Here is an 18,659-nt window from a genome sequence, read left to right on the forward strand (position 1 = left end):
CCGGATCCCTCCACAATCCATGTAGTGGAAGTAATGGGAAACACTCTGCTGTTTGGGGAGGAAAAGCACTGTATCTTTAAATTCCTCCCCGCGCCCTAGGAAAAGCTGTCCTGTTAGGGCGCAAGGAACATGACTCGGTGCTGTTGGCAGAAGTGAGCGCCTTCTGACTTCCCGACTCCTGCTCACGTGTGCTCAGCGCTCGGCAGGGATTGCGTGGCTGCCGAGCGCCCTTTCACAGCCTCCTCCAGGCAGCGTTAACCCTCGGAATGCGCGCTTGTCTTCCTCACGCTCTCCTCTCGCTAAGCACAAGAGAAGAAGCCGGAGCACCGTCTGACGACAGACTCCCTCTACAGCTAAGCTGATTTAGCATCACATTGCGTCCTGCTTCACAAAGTAAATCCTCAGGTAGCCCTGTTATATGTAGTAGAGATAATTCATGCTGTAGAAACAGATATATACATGTATAAAATATTAGGAGGGACCAAAACCTATGCTTGTAACTACTCTGGCCGGGGACTGCCTTCTATTCAAATTATAACCAGTTCCTGGTCAAGGAGAAAAATAATATCAAACCTGTTGTCATATGAATAGGGGAGGCCTGGGCCGTGAGCTAAGCCTGCAGTCGCCCTGAAGGACAGAGTTATGCACATCATAGCCACTCCCCGGACAGCGCTGGGACAATACCAGATCGGTTACCGTATGAATGGGACTGGCTTGGGCCATCAGAGGTTTCCTGTGTCACCACGAACTTAGAAGATATCATCTGGACCTTCCTGGAATGGAATGTCCTGAGGAAAGCTCACAAGACCTGCCATCTGGATATGATTAAATCTACGGTACTCAGGTGTTGGCATCACCTACTACATATGAATGCACCTTCTGCCGGGGCACTCCGACATTCGTCTGGGTTTGGACTTCGTCTTTGTCTGTTTCTAAACATGTATGGATCCAACTTTACATGCAAAGGGACACAGAGAAATATGTGGTCATCTCTACCTCAGGCAGAATAAACTGTATATAAGCTGGCTGCTGAAAACACTCAGGGTGAACCTCTGAGGGAATCGCAGTCTCTCTGTCAGCCGGAACCCTAGGTCACCCAGCTTCTGTACCCGGGGCAGACGCTGTCTTGGCTGTGGTTGGGCTTTTTTTGTTTCGAAATTTCTATTTTTTGTTATCGATCTAATAAATTTTTTTAAATTTTTCATAAATTTGACTACAGATTTGATCATTTATAACAACCCCCACCATAAGGCGGCGGCAGCGATGGGGACGGGTGCTGTACAGGGGTGGGAAGGGTTCCCTGGGAGGAGAGAGGTGTGGAAAATAGGCGGATCCTGTAGATAAGTGCCCCCTTCCATTGTCCACAGGCACGGAGAGCCCGGGTCACTGCAGTTTTGTTCAGTTTATTCGGTGCATTTGTTTGTTTACCTGGTGTCAGTCCCTTGCTCCTGGGCGAGCTCCCAGCCCTGCAGGACACAGGGAGCGGTGCCTGCTGGTAGCGAGGCAAACAGGGATAACTCCACTGCACCTTGTGGGTGGGACTGGAGTTCTGCGGGACATTCCCCTGGCCCTGCACTTGTAAATATTTCTGCTCAGCCCTGGCAGGGCAGTCACCTTTCTGGCTGATGTGTTCGCTATTGCTAAACGAGGGAGCATTTGCTACTTCCTCCTTCACACTGATGTCTGATTGTGCTTCATGTGACTCAGCCTGTATTTCGTTTGGTAAAAAGGTGAGGCAGAGAGGAAAGGGAGGCTTCCAAGCTACATTAGTTCAAGTATCACCGAGGTCTCTCCTGCAGCCTTTAAAAGGCTTGTATTATAGGCTCCTGAATGAGCATGCTGGATCTAGGAATGTGTGTAGAGAAGTACTTAGGGATGAAAATCACCAGATAAAAATCAAAGTTCCTAGTGATTGAAACCCTCGGTCAGCACTACTCTGTGAGAGGACTCTGTGGTATTTGCATTCATCAGCCTGTCTGTATTTTCTGAACCAGCTCTACAGTGACAGTCTGCTGTAGCTGAACACAGCCTGCTCTGATTCCCTCTGCTCAGATTGCTTTTTTCAAATGAGAATAGTGCAAATACTAGAAAGTCAAGAACTGGAAAATGTCATAGGAACAAATGGATTTGAAGCGAGTTGAAGATTAAAAGTGAAGGCCTTTCAATACACAGCATGTTCATGGGGGCAGAAAGGTGTGCAGAGAGGCAGGCATGCTACTGTACTTGGTGAACTAGCCTGCTCTTTTGCTTCAGGCTAGCGAGAGACAGGCAATGAGTTACTCACATGCCTTATTTCAGATGAAAAATTCTATCCAGATTCGTATTTTCTGTTGGAATGCTGTTGGAAAGTGATGCCCAGCTAAACAGAAGTGACTGGGAGAGACACTGGGATAAACTCAAGGGATGCATGACACTGAGATACTAATGCAATTTCTGTGGTCTAGAGAAACTCAGAAGCAAGCTGCACGTACTGAGACATAGTACAGAAATTGAGAAATATGAAGATACTAGAATGAAGAAGTTTTTATGACAGCCTGGATTTGTGTCCTGCTAAGTCCTCTGCAGGACAGCAATGGAATAAACTGTCTCAAAGCAGCCAGAGTGAACCTGCTCATAGTGATTAGTCAGACCTATTAAACACATTTTAATGAAATCATTAGTTTCTGTGAGAGATTTGTTGTGATGTACCTTCTTCCTGTTTTGTCATGTTTTTCTGAGCTCTTAATGTGTTCGTATGGATACTCCTCTAATAAACTCCTTGTTTCATGTTTTTCAATCATGTCTTGAATGCTTGATAAGTAAGAAAAAAAACAACTAAATCAGTCATTACTGTGATGCTTTTTGTTGTACGAAAGGGGATCATCTGAAACAAGACCTACAACCAACATGGCTCCCCATGATATTTCCATAACTGAAACGGTATACTGTTATTCTTACATCAAATATATATTCAAATGGGATACAGCATCATCTACAACCACCATCCCAATTATGTTTCTCATTTCCAGTTGCAAAAACTCATCAATGTGTTTTGTTTAGCAACAATGTGGAAATATTGTGTTGTTATTATTACTACCATGTATAGAGAAGAATCTATTTCTATGTCAAGATTGCTAATATTTTATTGGTCAAAACAGCAGTTGTTTTTCTCTGTTTGTTGGAATTTTATTTTTCTAATCCTCAGAAAGACTGAATTGTAGTCCAAACTATACATTCTTATTAAAACAGCATTGCATATTTTTTCATTGCAGATTATTATAGGACCAGTAAATAAAGCAGTGAAATATGTGATTTCTGGCAGGTCTATACACATGCTCCATACTTCTTTGTCTCTGGAATATGGCTTGTGCTGTGTTAGCCAGTCTGCTCTTTTATCACTATTAGACCTTTTTTCCCCCTATTTCTGTTGCTTTCGTTTTATATCCTTTATGCCATTGGTGCCTATCATGTAGGAAAGGGCAACAGAGAGCATCATGGAAGCTGAATGAGGACTGCAGTCAAAGAGCTCCTCCTGAAACAAAACGTGCCACCAGTTTTTGGTCAGAACATTATTTGAATCATTATTCGTATGAAACCTCTGTTGAAATAAAACTTGGAATTGAAACCTCAAATTATTCTAGTTGTCAATTCTGAAAAACAGCTTGATGACACCTCCTGACTGCGCTGGATGCTATTCAGTGACAGAATTTTTACTGCAACCAGTAAACAAATCACTGAGTGAGTGACCTGGTATTTCATAGCAGCTCCTGCCTCCCATCTTCTCTGTTTCTTTCTGGTCATGTAACACCAATGTTTGTGAAATAAGCTTTTCCCTTTGCTCCTTCTTGCTAATAATGGGTAGTGCTGCCCTGCAAAAGAATTTTCTACAGGAATTTGAGGATTTATAGTTCTGTTTCAGACCATCTAGTCCCAGTGAAAGGGCGCTGTTCACATTTTTGCTTTCTCTTCTCCCCGGTGACCTGTGTTTTGTTGATGCTGCTGGACCTTAGTGACCTTCTTTCAGCTCATCAGTGTATAAAGATGTGCATGTTCTGTGGCTGTGTCCTTAAGAGTGGTCAGACCTCTGTTTGTGTAATTTCTCCTTCCTTTTCCCCACATTGCTACCATTGCTGGTCTCACCATAGAATCATAGAATTTTCAGGGTTGGAAGAGACCTTTGAGATCATCCAGTCCAGCTGTAAACTTGGCATTGCCACAGTAGCTCCTTAACCATTAAGCCATCATGCAGTGCCATATCCAGACCCCTCTTAAACATCTCTGGGGCTCAACCACCTCCCTGCCCAACCTATTCCAATGCCTCACCACGTGTACAGTGAAAAAATTTTTTCTAATATCTAACCTGAATCTCCTCTGTCCCAGTTTAAGGCCATTACCTCTAGTCCTCTCATTGCAGGCACAGCAGGAGAGACTGGCCCTCACCTCACAGCAAACTCCTTTCAGGGAGTTGTAGAGAGTGATGAGGTCTCCTGTGAGCTTCCTCTTCTCTGGACTAAACAAATCCAGCTCACTCAGCTGGTCCTCATAATGCATGTTTTCTAGACCTTTCAGGAGCCTTGTTGCCCTTCTCTGGACAGGCTCCGTCACTTCAATGCCCTTGTTAGAGTTCCAGAATGAAACACAGTGCCAAAGTGCAGCCTCACCAGTGCTAAATACAGTGGATGATCACTTCCCTGCTCCTGCTGGCCGCACTGTTATTGATACAGGCCCAGATGCATTGATCTTCTTGGCCACCTGGGCACACTGCTGGCTCCTACTGAGCCAGCTGTCAGCCAGCACTCCCAAGTCCATTTCTGCCAAACAGCTCTCGAGCCACTCCTCTCCCAGCCTGTAGCTCTGCTTGGGGTTGCTGTGACCCAAGTGTAGGATCTGGCACTTCCCCTTCTTGAACCTCCTGCAATTGTCCTTATCCATTGGTCAAGTCTGTCCAGCTCTCTCTGTAGACCCTTCCTACCCTCACACAGATCAACACTTCCACCCAACTTAGTGCCATCTAGCCATTTTTTTACCCATCCGAGATTTTTGCCATGATGCTCTCAAGGTCCTCAATCCCTGGTTCTGGAGCTGGTGAGACACTGGGAGCGCAAATATTCTCCAAACTCCAGCACCGATTACCTCTGCTGTGCGCCATATGACCATTTTGTTTCCAAATGTAAATAGATAGTCACATGTGACATAACAGTGACATGTCTCACATAATGACATGTTTATCAAAAGCCCCAGACAATGTGCTCTGACTCATGGAAGCTCAACATTATTGCTGCTAAAGCCACACTGTCTTAAAACATTGTTCACTGTTTGAGTCAGTTACTGTGTGACCACAGACTGATCTCAGTCCAGCAAGGGTTTATCCAGTGTGGTATCTTCCCATGGATACAAACGCAGTGCAGACACTGTACTTGTCCCCAGGGAACCTGGTGGGTGATACCACAACTCTCTCCCAGGGAAAGGATCTGGATTTAAGGGAAGTTATGGCACCTGGGAAGGTCTCATCTTGCAGAAAGGAGTCAGCGGGAGTGTGTGGCCAGTCTCAAAACTGAGAGGTGGCTTCTTCAGGTTTGTTTACTGCTGACTCCAGTCCTCTGGATAATGAAATATGTGTGCAGGTGGTGTAGGATCCCAACCCTGAATGTGGTGAGTATCTTGAATCCAGGATTTTGTTCAAGCCATTGTGGTTTGGTTAAGGTATGTTGAGTGTTCTCCTACAGAAGACTAGCAGAAGCCATAATGACACTGAATTCTTTTTGCTACAGAGATTGCATAACACTTATCATTGTGAAATCTGTTATTGTGAGAAGTGAGTCAAGCATACAGAAAGTAATCCTGTGCAAGTCCACCCATCACCCACATACCAACTCCCTCTGTATAAAACAAGGCTGCGTGTAACCACCAATAACAATAAACACTTCTTCGAGGGTAGTGCAGAAAAAACCCTTTCGTTACCTCACTGCTGAGTCAGAACCAAGGAAGGTAAGAAACTTGGGTGCCAGATACAAGTGATTTTTGTGCACATGCAGCTTTAGCTTCAAGATTTCTGCCGGAGTGATCTGTGGATATAAGAAAGCACATTGCAATAGGCAAAATCTAGAAATTGTGTGTCCTATTCACGACGGTCTTCCTACAGAGATCTTTGGGGACCAGAGATCTTTGGGGACCAGAGATCTTTGGGGTTTGTTATTGAGTGGTGGGTATGCTGATGGTTCTGCTCAGACAACCAGCCTTCCCAGCAGCTTCCCCTAGGATATATAGCAGCCCTCAAAGTCTCTGCTACTCCAGCCTGTGCTGTGCTGAGCTGGGGTGGCACAGGTATTGCCCATGCTGGGGCCTACCTCTCCCAGCGCCTCATGCCCTTGAGCTTGGGCAGGAATGTGTCCACGCTGATCTCTGCTGAGATTTCCCAAAGCTGTTTTCCTTCGGGGCCCAGGCTTGCTTGAACTGTGTTACTACAGCAATACTATGCCTGATTTTTTTGTCTGTCTGGTAAGTAACGTTTTTTCAGCTGCAGCACAGTGGTGGCTTCTCAGTCACTTCCCTGTTTTGCTGTGAGGCAGAATTGCTCAATGCTGGCAGCTCCCTTGTCTTTGATGCTGAGTCTTTCCCGACAGGGTGATTACATAGGTGTCATCTTGTAGCTACCCTGGGGAATTCCCAGCTTTTGTGCAAGACTTCCTCTTTTTAAAGCCCACTGTCTTTGCCTGCCTGCCACATCCTCTTGGGTGACTTCCAGGCTCCAGACATGGGGCTTCCTAAAACTTGTGTCTCTGCTGTGCTTTTGGTGCTATCTGCTCTGGAGCCCTGTGCCCTGAACACAGATGTTGCAGCCATCTGTGAGCACAATGACATTTTAGAATCATAGACTTGATGAAGTGTTGGCTTCTCCTGAAGATGCCTTGGTGTTGATGGAGAAGGATCATTCTTATGGGTGACACTACATAGGGAATAGGAAGATTTTTCAAGGAGGAAGAAGGGGTTTTTGTAAAATTTCTTCTAAGTGGTAAATGACAAGTCAGGTTATACTCCTTTACCCTCACTAAAGTACTACAGGTCCTAACTAAGGTTTTTCTAGGTATCATCTAAAACTGCAGTAGGAATATTCTATTTACAAAATACTGTGCTAAAAATTTATTTCCATGAGAAAAAATGGTGCTTTCCATGAGTAATTTCAAGTTGCTTATTGTACAAAACCTTCCTTTTGAAAGGACCATAGTAAAGAAAAAATTGTGTTGTCAAATTCTTTCTCACAAAACAAGCAAGTCTGTTAGCTCTAGGCAGAGAGGTCAGCACAATTCAAGGGATAGTTTGTACTGCAGTGTGAGCCCAGTGGGGAGGATGCTCTCAAGGCACGCACTTGAACTGTAATAAGCCATTGGACAAAAGCAGGAGGTATGGCAGGACCATGTCTCATAAATATTGCTGAATTGTCTGCACTCTGGAGCAAGACTGCACCCCATGCAGGTGGTCTGTCCTCAGTTGTGGCTGAAGTTTCCACTGATGGCAGCTATATACAGTAAGGTGATATGGAGTAGTGGATCCTAACCAGGGGAGTCTGGGCTTTCCCTGAGATGGGTTCAAAAGCGTGGAGAGGGATGTGCAAAGGAAATGTGCAAGTGCTCCTTCCAATGAACCCCTTGTAGATTAACATGGCTTCTGACAAGCTCTCTTAGCCTTTTGTTCTAATTTTGTTTAAAATCTTTCATATTGGAAACAAGATCAGATTCCGAGAAAAGCTTCTTTGACTTTTTGGCAGAAATCTCTCAGATTACTCAACTGATTAGAGTAAACTGGAAGATTATTGCCAAAGCAAACCTATTAGTCTTTACTCCTCCTCTTTCTCTCCAGTTTATATTGCCCATGCTGACCCAGGAGCTGGGAAGCTGCAGCCATGCTCCCTTCCCAGGCTCTCCTGCCCGCTGTGCTGTTTGCACTCGCAGCCCTTCGGGCCCTCGCCTCCGACACCTTCCTGGCAGCCGTCTACGAGCACGCCGTCATCCTGCCACATGACACCCAGGAGCCCGTCCCTGCCAGCGATGCTTTGGCCCTGATGAACAGAAACATGGATGTCTTGGAAGGGGCCATCAAGGAAGCTGCCCAGCAGGTACGAGGGCTGTCCATCAGTGTTTCCTGCTCCTGCTGACCCTCCTGGCTGTCTGTTGATGGGTGCCCTTTAAACGGAGCCTGTTGTGACAGGGTGCCCACATCATTGTGACTCCTGAGGACGGCATCTATGGCTGGCGATTCACAAGGGAATCCATCTACCCCTACCTGGAGGATATCCCTGATCCAGCGGTGGATTGGATTCCCTGCACTGACCCCTCAAGGTGATTCCTTCTGCAGTGGTTTAGGTGATTTCAACCTTTTATCTGTCTCATGGAGTCTTGAGCAGCAGACACTAAATTACTAAGAACTGATAATTCTTTAATCTATAAAAATTCACAAGTACTGTAGAGATGAGATGCATCAAAAAGAGTTCTTAATTAAATGGTAGTGGGAATATGTCAGGTAAAAGCACTGAGACAGTTTTACTTGCAAAACGACAAAAATGAGGATGTTTTAGGCAAAATAATTATTTTAAAAACATGTACAAATTTATCGATTCAGATCACTTGTGAAAACCTTCTGTAAGTGGAAGCTATTTTATTATCATGTAGCTGCATAGATCAGACAAGCTGGTTCAGTCCTCAGTTCAGGTGGCTGAGTGATTTCTAGACCAAATTGCACAAAATATTAATCTAGATCTGAAAGAAATATCTTTTGGAAATCCAGCCACCTGCACATCTGCTGTGTTACACATAGAGGTGGTCCCAATGTGTGTCAGCTTGGGACACTGAAAAGACTCAGTTCATGCCGAAGCTAACGTTTTATGTTCTCTTTTGAGGATTTATGAAGCCAGATTTCAGGAGTCCTCAGCTCTGTAAATGTTGTGCCCACTTTTTACTAAAGGCATACAGACAACAATTATTAAAAAAGGCTAAAATTTTCTTCTGAATCACGGCTTAGAGCTGCTTGATAATTTGCTTTTTCGGCAATTTAAGATTTATGTCTCTGTTCTGATTTATTCTTGTCTTTGCTTTGTGAAGCTCTTCACATCTTTGTATGCATGTTAGCTGGGAATTCTATCCACACAGAAAATAACATTGTAAAGGATACAGGAAAGAAGAACACAGGGGAGACCATTTTTTAAAGATAAAAGAGACTGGCATTTTAAAATGATGCTATGAACAGAGAAGAAAATGAACAAAACCTATGTTTTGATCTATTGCTTTTTCAGCATCTGGGGATGTGCAGTTAATGGTGCAGTAATTCTGAATGCATTACTTTTACATGGGGCCCTTAAAATTCTATAAGACTTTTTTTTTCCTTCACTAAAAATGCAATAGATTTGGTCCAGCACCAGTGCAGGAACGACTCAGCTGCATGGCCAGAAATAACTCCATCTATGTGGTTGCAAATATTGGGGACAAGAAGCCGTGTGACTCCAGTCATCCCAGCTGCCCCAGGGACAGTCGGTACCACTACAACACGGATGTTGTCTTTGATGCACAGGGGAAACTGGTGGCTCGCTACCATAAGGTAAGGAAAGGCTTCAGCATCAACCTCTAATTCATTATCAATGAATTTTTCAGCTCTCTGGCACCAATTTCAGATAGTTTATACAGTAATTTTACATTACTATAAAGTGACAACCAGTCCAGGATGATTTGTTGATCTTATGGCCCGAAGAAAAAATAAGTAATTGCTTGACCAGTCAGTCAAATTATTCCCAGGAGCACTGCAGCTGCAGAGTGCATGCCAGCTGCCAAACACTTAAAGGCTACATTTATGACAGTAAATGGTAAGAAAACAGTGACAGAATTTTCCATACTCAATAAACATTAGCTTTTCCTTGATACATTCGTGGCCAACCTAGACAGTGCTTTCTCAGGGGACATCTTGGCCCTTGGTCTTGGAGTATAGCTAATACTGGATGGGCATTGCTGTCAGGAGGTAGATGGGGCACAGCCACCCCATTTTTTGGGCAGGAGGGTCAGTTGATTGGATACAAACCAGCTGTGCTAGCCAGCTCAGGTACCTCCACTCCCAGTTCTGCATTAACGCCTGTCTCAGATGCAAAAGCTGTTCATAATCTTGCCTTATTTTCAGTTTCTAATATGCCATTTTCTTCACCTGCAGTACAATCTGTTTAGAAGTGAAACTCAGTTTGATTATCCAAAAGAGCCAGAAGCTGTCACCTTTGAGACTCCTTTTGGGAAGTTTGGCATTTTCACTTGCTTTGACATCCTTTTCTATGAGCCTGCTGTGGTCCTGGTGAGCAAGATGCAGGTGGACACCGTGCTCTTCCCAACAGCTTGGATGAATGTCCTGCCCTTTCTGACTGCAATTGAGTTTCACTCTGCCTGGGCTATGGGCATGGGTGTTAATTTACTTTCTGCAAATACTCACAACACAACCATGGCAATGACAGGTGAGTTGCATTCAGGAACAGGGAAATTGTTCCCAGATTCAGAAGCAGGCAGAAATGTTTTAGACATAGTGAAGTCTCTGAAAAACAGTGTTTCAATTGGACTAAAGATCTTTGTGATTTGGTACTGAATGCAACAAACAACTTCAAGGAAAAGGATGTTGAATGTTCTGAAAAAGGTAAAAATAGAAAAAACAGACATTAACACATTAGACATTTCTAAAAGTAGAAAAATAGAAATTAAGTTTTGATAACTTAAAAAATGAAATTTTATTTCAGAAAATAGCAAAAAGTTTTACTTAAATTTTCAATCTCTCATCTAGAGGCAGAATTTCCTGTTTAAAATTCAATCAACAGTTAAATGGAGAAAAAAAGAGAACCTATTGGTGTAAAACCAAAAGAAGAATTCCACTCTTTTTTCTTGTGGCTGCTGAAGACTTAGAGATATTATGTTTTACTTTGCTGTGAAAATAGATTTACTGCTGTGGGGGGGTAGAATGTAAGAGAATAAGTGCAGAAGGCAATCTCACCCCTGAGGAGTTGCAGCTGTGCTAATCACCAAAGATTAGGAACAGGCCTGCCCTTAACAGGCCACAGCTGTGTCCAATAAGAAGACGAGTGCTACACAAGGGTTAGCTGGTTGAGAAGGGAGTTGGAGTTTGTTGGTTGTGCTGTGAAAAAGAAGGAGTCAGTGCTGTGAGGAGTTGACCATGAGAAATTACCAAGAAGTTATGGAACTTTTGCAATAAGATGACAACATACTGTCTTTTTTTTTTCTCTTTACTAAGAAAAGGATATAGCTGCATCTCTTCCCTGAATCAAAGTGAAAACTAAAAAGGAGCATTTTTGCCTGCCCTAAATAGACTGAGTTTAGGCCACAGCCCTGTGTGTCCTTTAGTGAAACATAGCTACCCCCATGATTGCCTCCTTTGTCAAATATGCCACTCTGAGAGCTATGATTTATTTTTCAATAAACCTAAGTTTTAACACTAGGGTGGGTATTTCGGCTTTTTGGTGCTTTAAAATTATTCCAAAACCTTTCAGTAATGTATTGAATGAACAGAGTATCACTGAAAAGCAATGCCAGTGTGGTGTGGAGGGTGACTGGCACCCCTGCCAAGCTGTGCTGTGTGGTGCTGGCTAACGAGGGGCTGGTGGTGTCCTTGGCAGGCAGTGGGCTGTTCACACCAGAGGGACCTGCTGCCTACCACTACGACAGTGCCACCGAGGAGGGACATCTCCTGCTAGCAGAGTTGAGTGCACACCCCCGTCTTTCCCCCACCTACCCCCCTGCCGTCAACTGGAGCTTGCATGCCACGAGCATCGAGAAGTTTCCTGAAGAAAACGACACTTTCTCGGGAGCTGTCCGGAAGGATATATTCACTTTCAGAGAACTCAGGCACAAGGATGGAAATTACACTGTTTGCCAAGGAGATCTTTGCTGTCATCTGGTCTACCAGATGTCAGACAAGAGAAGAGATGAAGTTTATGTCCTGGGTGCATTTGATGGGCTTCACGGTTCTCTCATAAAATACCATTGGCAGGTAATTGCATGTTTAGAGGTGAGTGTGGCCATGTAACAACCACCTAAAAACATTTGTCCATTACTGCATCCTGGGAACTTTGCTTGCTACGAAATCCAGCTCGTGGTTGCTGAAAGCTCAGTGATGTTTTGCCTTTCTGTCTCCTCCTCCCCACAGATCTGCACTCTGCTCAAGTGCCCCAGCACAAACCTGAGCACATGTGGGCAGCCCATGGAGACGGCTCAGACCAAGTTTGACATGTTCTCCCTCAGTGGCACGTTTGGCACCAGCTACATCTTCCCAGAAGTGCTGTACAGCGGGGTGCAGCTGGCCCCTGGGGAGTTCAAGGTAATGGGACACCCTGGAGCTGCTTGTGGCAAGGTTTCTCAGGCTGTGGGGCTGAAAATTGATCTGGCAGCAAAGCCCCATCCAAGAACTGCTTTCTTTGGTTTTTCTGACTGGCACCCAAGGGGACAGGTTTAAATGGAGGATTGAATCAATCCAGCAAATCTGCCTTCCCACTTCAGATCATAAATGAAGAAACCACAGCTTTCAGTGAGCTGTTTTCTACAGGCTTCTCATAATGGTTATTTTAGGAGAAAAAGAAATAAAATACTCCGAGAAATTGTCCAAACAAGAAAAATTACTTAGCAGTATCATGTTTAAGAGCAGAGATTCTATGCGATTAAGAATGTTAAAAGTGATTTTTTAGGGGTTTGTGGGGTTTATTTTTTTTTTGGCGGTTCACATTTTATTTTTGCTAGAAGATGTTTTCATTCATAAACCTTAGGTTAGTTTTATGCAATAGGCTAGATGAAATCCTCATTGATTTGGAAGAAGTATTTAACAGTTTACAAGAGACAATGAAGACAGCAAGAAAGACCTGAAAAATTTTAGGGGAAACAAAGGTGATTTTTTTACAAAATAGGAAATTGAAAAGCATTGTTCACCCTTCATACTTGTTTTTGAAGGAGACTTCTGTAAAAATAGGCACATCAAAGAATTTATTGGTATCCTAAAAATATGATCATGGTCTGATTTTAAAACAATAGGATGTATTTTCTTAAATACATGCTTAGCTTTTGTCACAGGGGCAAAAAAAGTTGTTACAGGTGTTCACAGTTGGTGAACAGTGATTTCAAATTGATATATAAAATGGAAATAAGAAAAACTATGTACGGCAATAGCTTGACATTCTCAATTTCCATCTGAAAATTGTTCTGGGGTCTACAAATCAAAAAATGTTTCAAGTATGTCCTAGATGTGCATATAACCTTTTTTGCCTTGTATGAGTAACTAAAGAGAATCTAACAAATTAGTTATTCTCACTCTCACCTTCTTATGAGGTAGAGAAAATGGTCTTTATTTCCAAAGACAGAGGAAAGTTTAAGGATTTCTGGACCCAAGGAAGTGTAGGAAGGCTATAATGGCAAGGCTGTGGCGGACCCAGAGAGAATTCTGTTTTCTTTTACTACCATGACTGTTTTTAGAAGTGTTGCATCAAAATATTTAGCATCTAAGACCTATTCTTTCTGTACAATGCAGTATTGCTACTCTGTTAGCTGACCATTAGTGCCATTCTTTCCCTTTTCCACCAGGTGCTACGCGATGGGCGTTTGCAAAGCAAGCATGGCACGTCGAAACCGCTGGTAACAGCGACACTTTTTGGAAGGCTTTATGAGAAGGACCAGCCACATCCTCTGCGAATTTCCCTGTAAAGTGTCTCCTTAGGGGTTACACACTCACCAGAGACAGGAGGGGAGTTTCCTCCTGAGCCATAGCAGTTACCTTGTATGATTCCTGTTCTGCAATATATTGCACTTGTGCTCAGCACCTGTGGCAGTTGGGCTTATTTGGGAGAAAGTGATGTGTTCACCTTGCTGTGCGTGCCTTTTTAACAGGGCTTGAGCCAGTGCAATTATTTTTTAGTATGCAGGATCTGCCACATAAATCTTTTAATCATAAATTTTGTTTCACCCAAGATTTCATATTCATTGATAGAATTGCAGTAGAAAGAAGACTGGTAACAAAATCTATGAAATGTTGTTTGTCATTTTATTGGAGAATAAATTCTCTCCAAGAAAGTCTTTCTGTCCCTTTTGGCCCTTCCTGTTTTTCAGGTTGTATAAGCATTAAGTTTCTGCATTTTTCAGCCTTACAGCCCAATCAAGAGGGCCTGCTTAACACTTAATGAGCCTTGGCCCCATTCTGACCTAGGCATTGTACAATAAAGAGCAAACCAGATTTGAAATTATCTTAGGTGCAATTTTAGAGAAAGTGGTCCTCCACAACCCATCCAGGTGGTAGGTCTGGCTAAAGATAAGATAAAGCACATCCAATTCTGCAGTCGCACTGATCTTGCACCTATTTGTACATGGCAGGTGAGTGTTGCGTCCAGGGCACTTCACATCCAACTTATCATACACAGCACAGTACTCCAACACCTTCTCCTGGGTATATGGATAATTTCTTCAAAACTGTTAAGATATATGAAATAGGCAATCTTTTAGCACCTGAAACACATTTCACCCTTTAGTGTAAGAAATGGGCCTTATTTTGGATTTCTAGGAATGTGATCTCAAACTTGGCAGCCCTGGGCCTCATTTCTGCCTATTGTGTTATGGAGCAAATGAGATTTGTTTGCATCCAATATATCTTGGAGTGGTCCCTGCCTCCACACTTATCCTGTAGCACTTTGCATCTACCGCCATTCTTAGAGCCTGCACCAAGGTTAGCACTGAGCTGTGCTAAATGCGGCATGTAGGAAACACACTGTGACTTCCCACCCCAAGCATACCTATGTATGTTATCCAGAAGTTGTTGAAATCACATGATTTCTGATTTTACCCATGCTGCAGCTTCCCAGCGTGCAATTTTAGGAGCTCTTTCTGGGAGTGTTTTCACCCTGGAAATAAAACACTTGAACTTTCACTCAATGGGGGAACTGTACCACTCGGGAGCAGTTACTCAAAACAGGCAAGGACTCTAAGTTGTGCTTGCTGGTTCCTTGTTCAGCATCTCACAAGTGAACGGAAAAACCTCCCACATATTGCTTGCTGGCATTTCTCAAGTTCTGGGTACTTCCCAGGTACCTGCAGAGCTGACTGTCTTGGGTTGTCAGAGCTTGTCACAGTTAGGATACAATAAATACTGCTATTCCTGATCCAGGATATCAGGAAAGGATTCTTATATCTCATCCATTAGCAGAATACAGAAGTCCAGGATTCCTTGAAAATTACACTAAAAGCAAATTTGAAGAGCAGCTTACCTGCAGTTTTTGAGATGTGCTGCACAACTTTCCTCTCCCTGAGAGGGTTCCAAGGGTGCCACACAATAAACCACTGAGGAGTTTATTAAGCTCTTTTCCATTTCTGATGACAAAGCAAGAACTTGGACAAGCAGAGGATGAAATTGCATGGACTGTTGCAGCAGCCTCAGAATAGCTCCACCATTTCAATACACAAGAGCAATGAACCCTGCTTTAGGGGGAGGATTCCCTGAAGGGGTTGCAAAAGCCAACCAGATCTTCACCTCAGTGACTGGTGGTCACAAGTGTCTAGACAAAGTTCAGATAACAAAAGATGAGGTTTTGTAATAAAAGGAAATTTCAAATGATGCAAATTACAGAAACATTCAGAATAGAGAAGCAGAGAGGTAATGAGTGCCTGATGCAACAAATGACATTTATCTTTAACAGCAGCAGCATTTACTGACTCTGGGACAGATCTGCCAGAGTAGAAAAGTCAAATTAATTTATAAGTAATTCACGTCAATGACCCCACCCAAAAGCTACTACAGATGGTATCTTAATGAGACCTATCCCTCTCTGAGCTGGAAAAGCATGCTCTTCATATATCAATATTTCTTCCTTACACCTTGATGCTGGCCAGAGCAAACAAGACCCACCTGTCCACAGTTTTTCTAACCACACAGAAAGAAAAACAAGTTCATGATAGATTTTATTGATGCAAGGCTTCAGATGAAGGTAGAAAAATACTCCATTTAAACAAATATGATCCCAACCTTGCAGCTACCTTAAGTAAAACTAGTAACAATTTTGGGGAAACTTTGAGTAAAATCTAATGTACTTTATTTTGCATATTGAATTAAAGTAAGGAGGCCTTGGGAAAAAATAGGGAAACAAATTCTTAATAATCTGGAGTTTTAAAGAGAGCCATGTCCTTAAACATATATTTAAGTCATCATAACCTCAAGTTATGCATTCAATAATATGGTATACTGAGGTACAATCAGAGCTTGTGCGACTTTTAGACCAAGTAATTCAAAGCTAAGTGTTTCGGAACAACTTATATTATCATGGGTGAGTTACTGACAGTATGAGACACCATTCTTGTGTACATTGAATTAGTGCAGTTATAGTGAGTGACAGACAGAATGACAATGACCTGAATTTGAACTGCAGAATTTCTAATTAACCAACAATGGAATTATAACCCCACTTTCTCCAGATGGTGTTTGCAATGCCAATGTCCACCATCAGGGCCACAAAGGTGAGAAAGAGAAATCACTTGCGTAGGTCAATAAAGAGAACAGCAGTTATTATAACGTTTACCACTGCTAGTACAGGAATGCTTCTCTGTGGCTTCTGATGGACCATGAAGTGTCATGGAGCCCCAACAGAGAAATAATTATAGTACACCTTCCAAAAATTAACCTTTTAACACTGTAGACAAACACCACCTCCTACTGAAGCCACAGATGAACATGGCAACATTGCCAAGTATTGTTTATCTGTGAATCAGACACAGCTGATTGGTGAAAGGGAAACTTTGCATACTGACAACACTGTTATTTTCTCTTTCAGTCTGGAAAAAAAAATTAGTAGCTGTGAAAGTATTAAAATATTTATTGTAGCCACTCATTACTATAAAGCTTTAAGGGAAAGAATCCATTTTCTGTTCAGATATTCTCATGGCAGCAGGGAATTTCTACTGCAAATATGTACAATATAGGAAATGCATTGTAACTGCATTATTTCAACTTTGTCTATCCATCTTCATTTGCTGCTTCTAATGTTAAAGTTGATTGATAACCTCAGTCTGAGAGCTGTGATGGTGTCAGGATGCAAGATTAACAAGGAGTATACAAAGCAGGGATAGATTTCAATGTGAAACATACAGTCAATCTTTAGGAAATCCCCTTTCAGAAAAGTGGGAGAATAAATATTTGATTACAGTTGGTCACCCAGCTTATGTACTGCAAAACATAATAACATAAAACTAAAAAATATAGTTTGAATACCTTTGAGATAGTCTTCAAGATAAGTGATAACTTTTGTAACAGCAATTTTGAACATTTACTTCTAAATGAGCGCAGGAGTATGAGACACACTTGAACTTACCAAAGTCAAATACATGGAAACATTAAGGTCAGTTTTTTTTAAGATTTTTTTCCTATTTTGCAATTCACCTTGATGTGTTTTTCAGCCATCTGAGATTGATTTTTGTAAACTGAAAAAGGTCTATTCAGTTCTAGCTTTAGGGGTCTCTGAGGAAAAATCTTTGTTGGGGGGAGAGAGAGGCAGTTCAGGCAAGACTTTCTTGTCAAACTTATGGATGAGTTTGGAAAAATCTAACCTTTATTCTGCAACATTTATGAAATTCCTAGACAAAATATAGTACTGACAGACAGGTGCCATTAAGTTGAACAAACAAAGAACAGTGAACTCTAGGCCAATGCCATTGCCATGTTACTTACAGACTTTTTAGGATACACTCTCCCATGCTTTTTAAAGACCTTTCTAAGTTTTCCATATAGCATTTATTCTTGTGCTAGCTAAGTGCTGCTATATAACACCTAAAGCTCTCCTTTCCTTTCATTTTGTCTCCACTAGGAGCCAGAAATCTTGACTTAATGCTCTTTTCATTGAGGTCCAATAAAGTCAAATGGGGGCAGTGAGATTGCTATACTATCACTAAAATCAGTGGTGGTTACATTCAGTTTGCATCTACTGATTGTGCATCTGCAGAAACAGAGCTATTCTACATTTAGCTTTGAACTCAGCCAAAATCTGTGGTTTTTTCAGTTCCCTCTGTGTGGAGGGTCTCACAGAACTTGACTGGGTTTTGTTGTGGTCGGAAGTCATCAACATTGCCCCAAAGAGTTCAAAGACAGTGACTGATATAGCTCCCATCCTGACAAAAGTTAGGTGCACTGATCCTGTGACATTCCCAGTACCTTAGTTTATCACCCAGCTTACAAAGTGTACAAAAATGGATCAAAAAAAAAAAATGTACAAACCTTTATTTTCTTCCCATCCCCTTCTTGTTAAGTGGTTGTCTTCTCCAATTTTTTCAGAGGTGTTCTTATGCCAAGTTGGCTGCAACAACTACCATAAACAAATGGTGAAAATACATTGTAATTCATTCATGGGAACATTTTTTTAAAAAGAATTATTCTTGTCTAAGAAGAAATCAAATATATGTGACACTGATTTACAGGACGGAAGAGCAAACTGTAAAAACATGGCCATTAATAAATCATGGGGTACTTCCTGGTAGCTAGGCTGAAAGACAGAAAACTTTTGGCAGGTGTGAGTAAAAAAATATGTGTGGTCTTTTCATAACTAGTGTAAATTAGCTGGACCTTAAGAGTATCAGATGGCTGTATGTATGAGGATTGTGTATATATAAAAGCTTAAGTTTAATCCATCATCATTA

The 18,659-nt window shown here is 42.3% G+C and overlaps 1 protein-coding gene across 1 annotated transcript; it reads left to right on the forward strand.

Annotated features, from left to right (window-relative positions):
* Nucleotides 1-7,879: 7,879 nt before the first annotated feature.
* On the forward strand, nucleotides 7,880-13,697 carry LOC128939122 (pantetheinase-like). The gene is made up of 7 exons (XM_054279903.1): nucleotides 7,880-8,092; nucleotides 8,185-8,315; nucleotides 9,375-9,567; nucleotides 10,168-10,459; nucleotides 11,627-12,000; nucleotides 12,157-12,327; nucleotides 13,578-13,697. Exons 1-7 carry the CDS (start codon nucleotides 7,880-7,882, stop codon nucleotides 13,695-13,697), a joined length of 1,494 nt encoding a protein of 497 aa, XP_054135878.1.
* The last annotated feature ends 4,962 nt before the right edge of the window (nucleotides 13,698-18,659 follow it).

Source organism: Melozone crissalis, unplaced genomic scaffold, assembly GCF_028551555.1.
Source record: "Melozone crissalis strain CALT ecotype California unplaced genomic scaffold, PUWL_Pcris_2 ptg000027l_1, whole genome shotgun sequence".
NCBI lineage: Eukaryota > Metazoa > Chordata > Aves > Passeriformes > Passerellidae > Melozone > Melozone crissalis.

Coding starts and splice junctions, on each gene's coding strand:
- LOC128939122 (XM_054279903.1), top strand. CDS start 7,880: ATGCTCCCTTCCCAGGCTCTCCTGCCCGCTGTGCTGTTTGCACTCGCA. Junction 8,316..9,374: donor CCCTGCACTGACCCCTCAAG/GTGATTCCTTCT, acceptor AAAATGCAATAG/ATTTGGTCCAGCACCAGTGC. Junction 9,568..10,167: donor TGGTGGCTCGCTACCATAAG/GTAAGGAAAGGC, acceptor CTTCACCTGCAG/TACAATCTGTTTAGAAGTGA.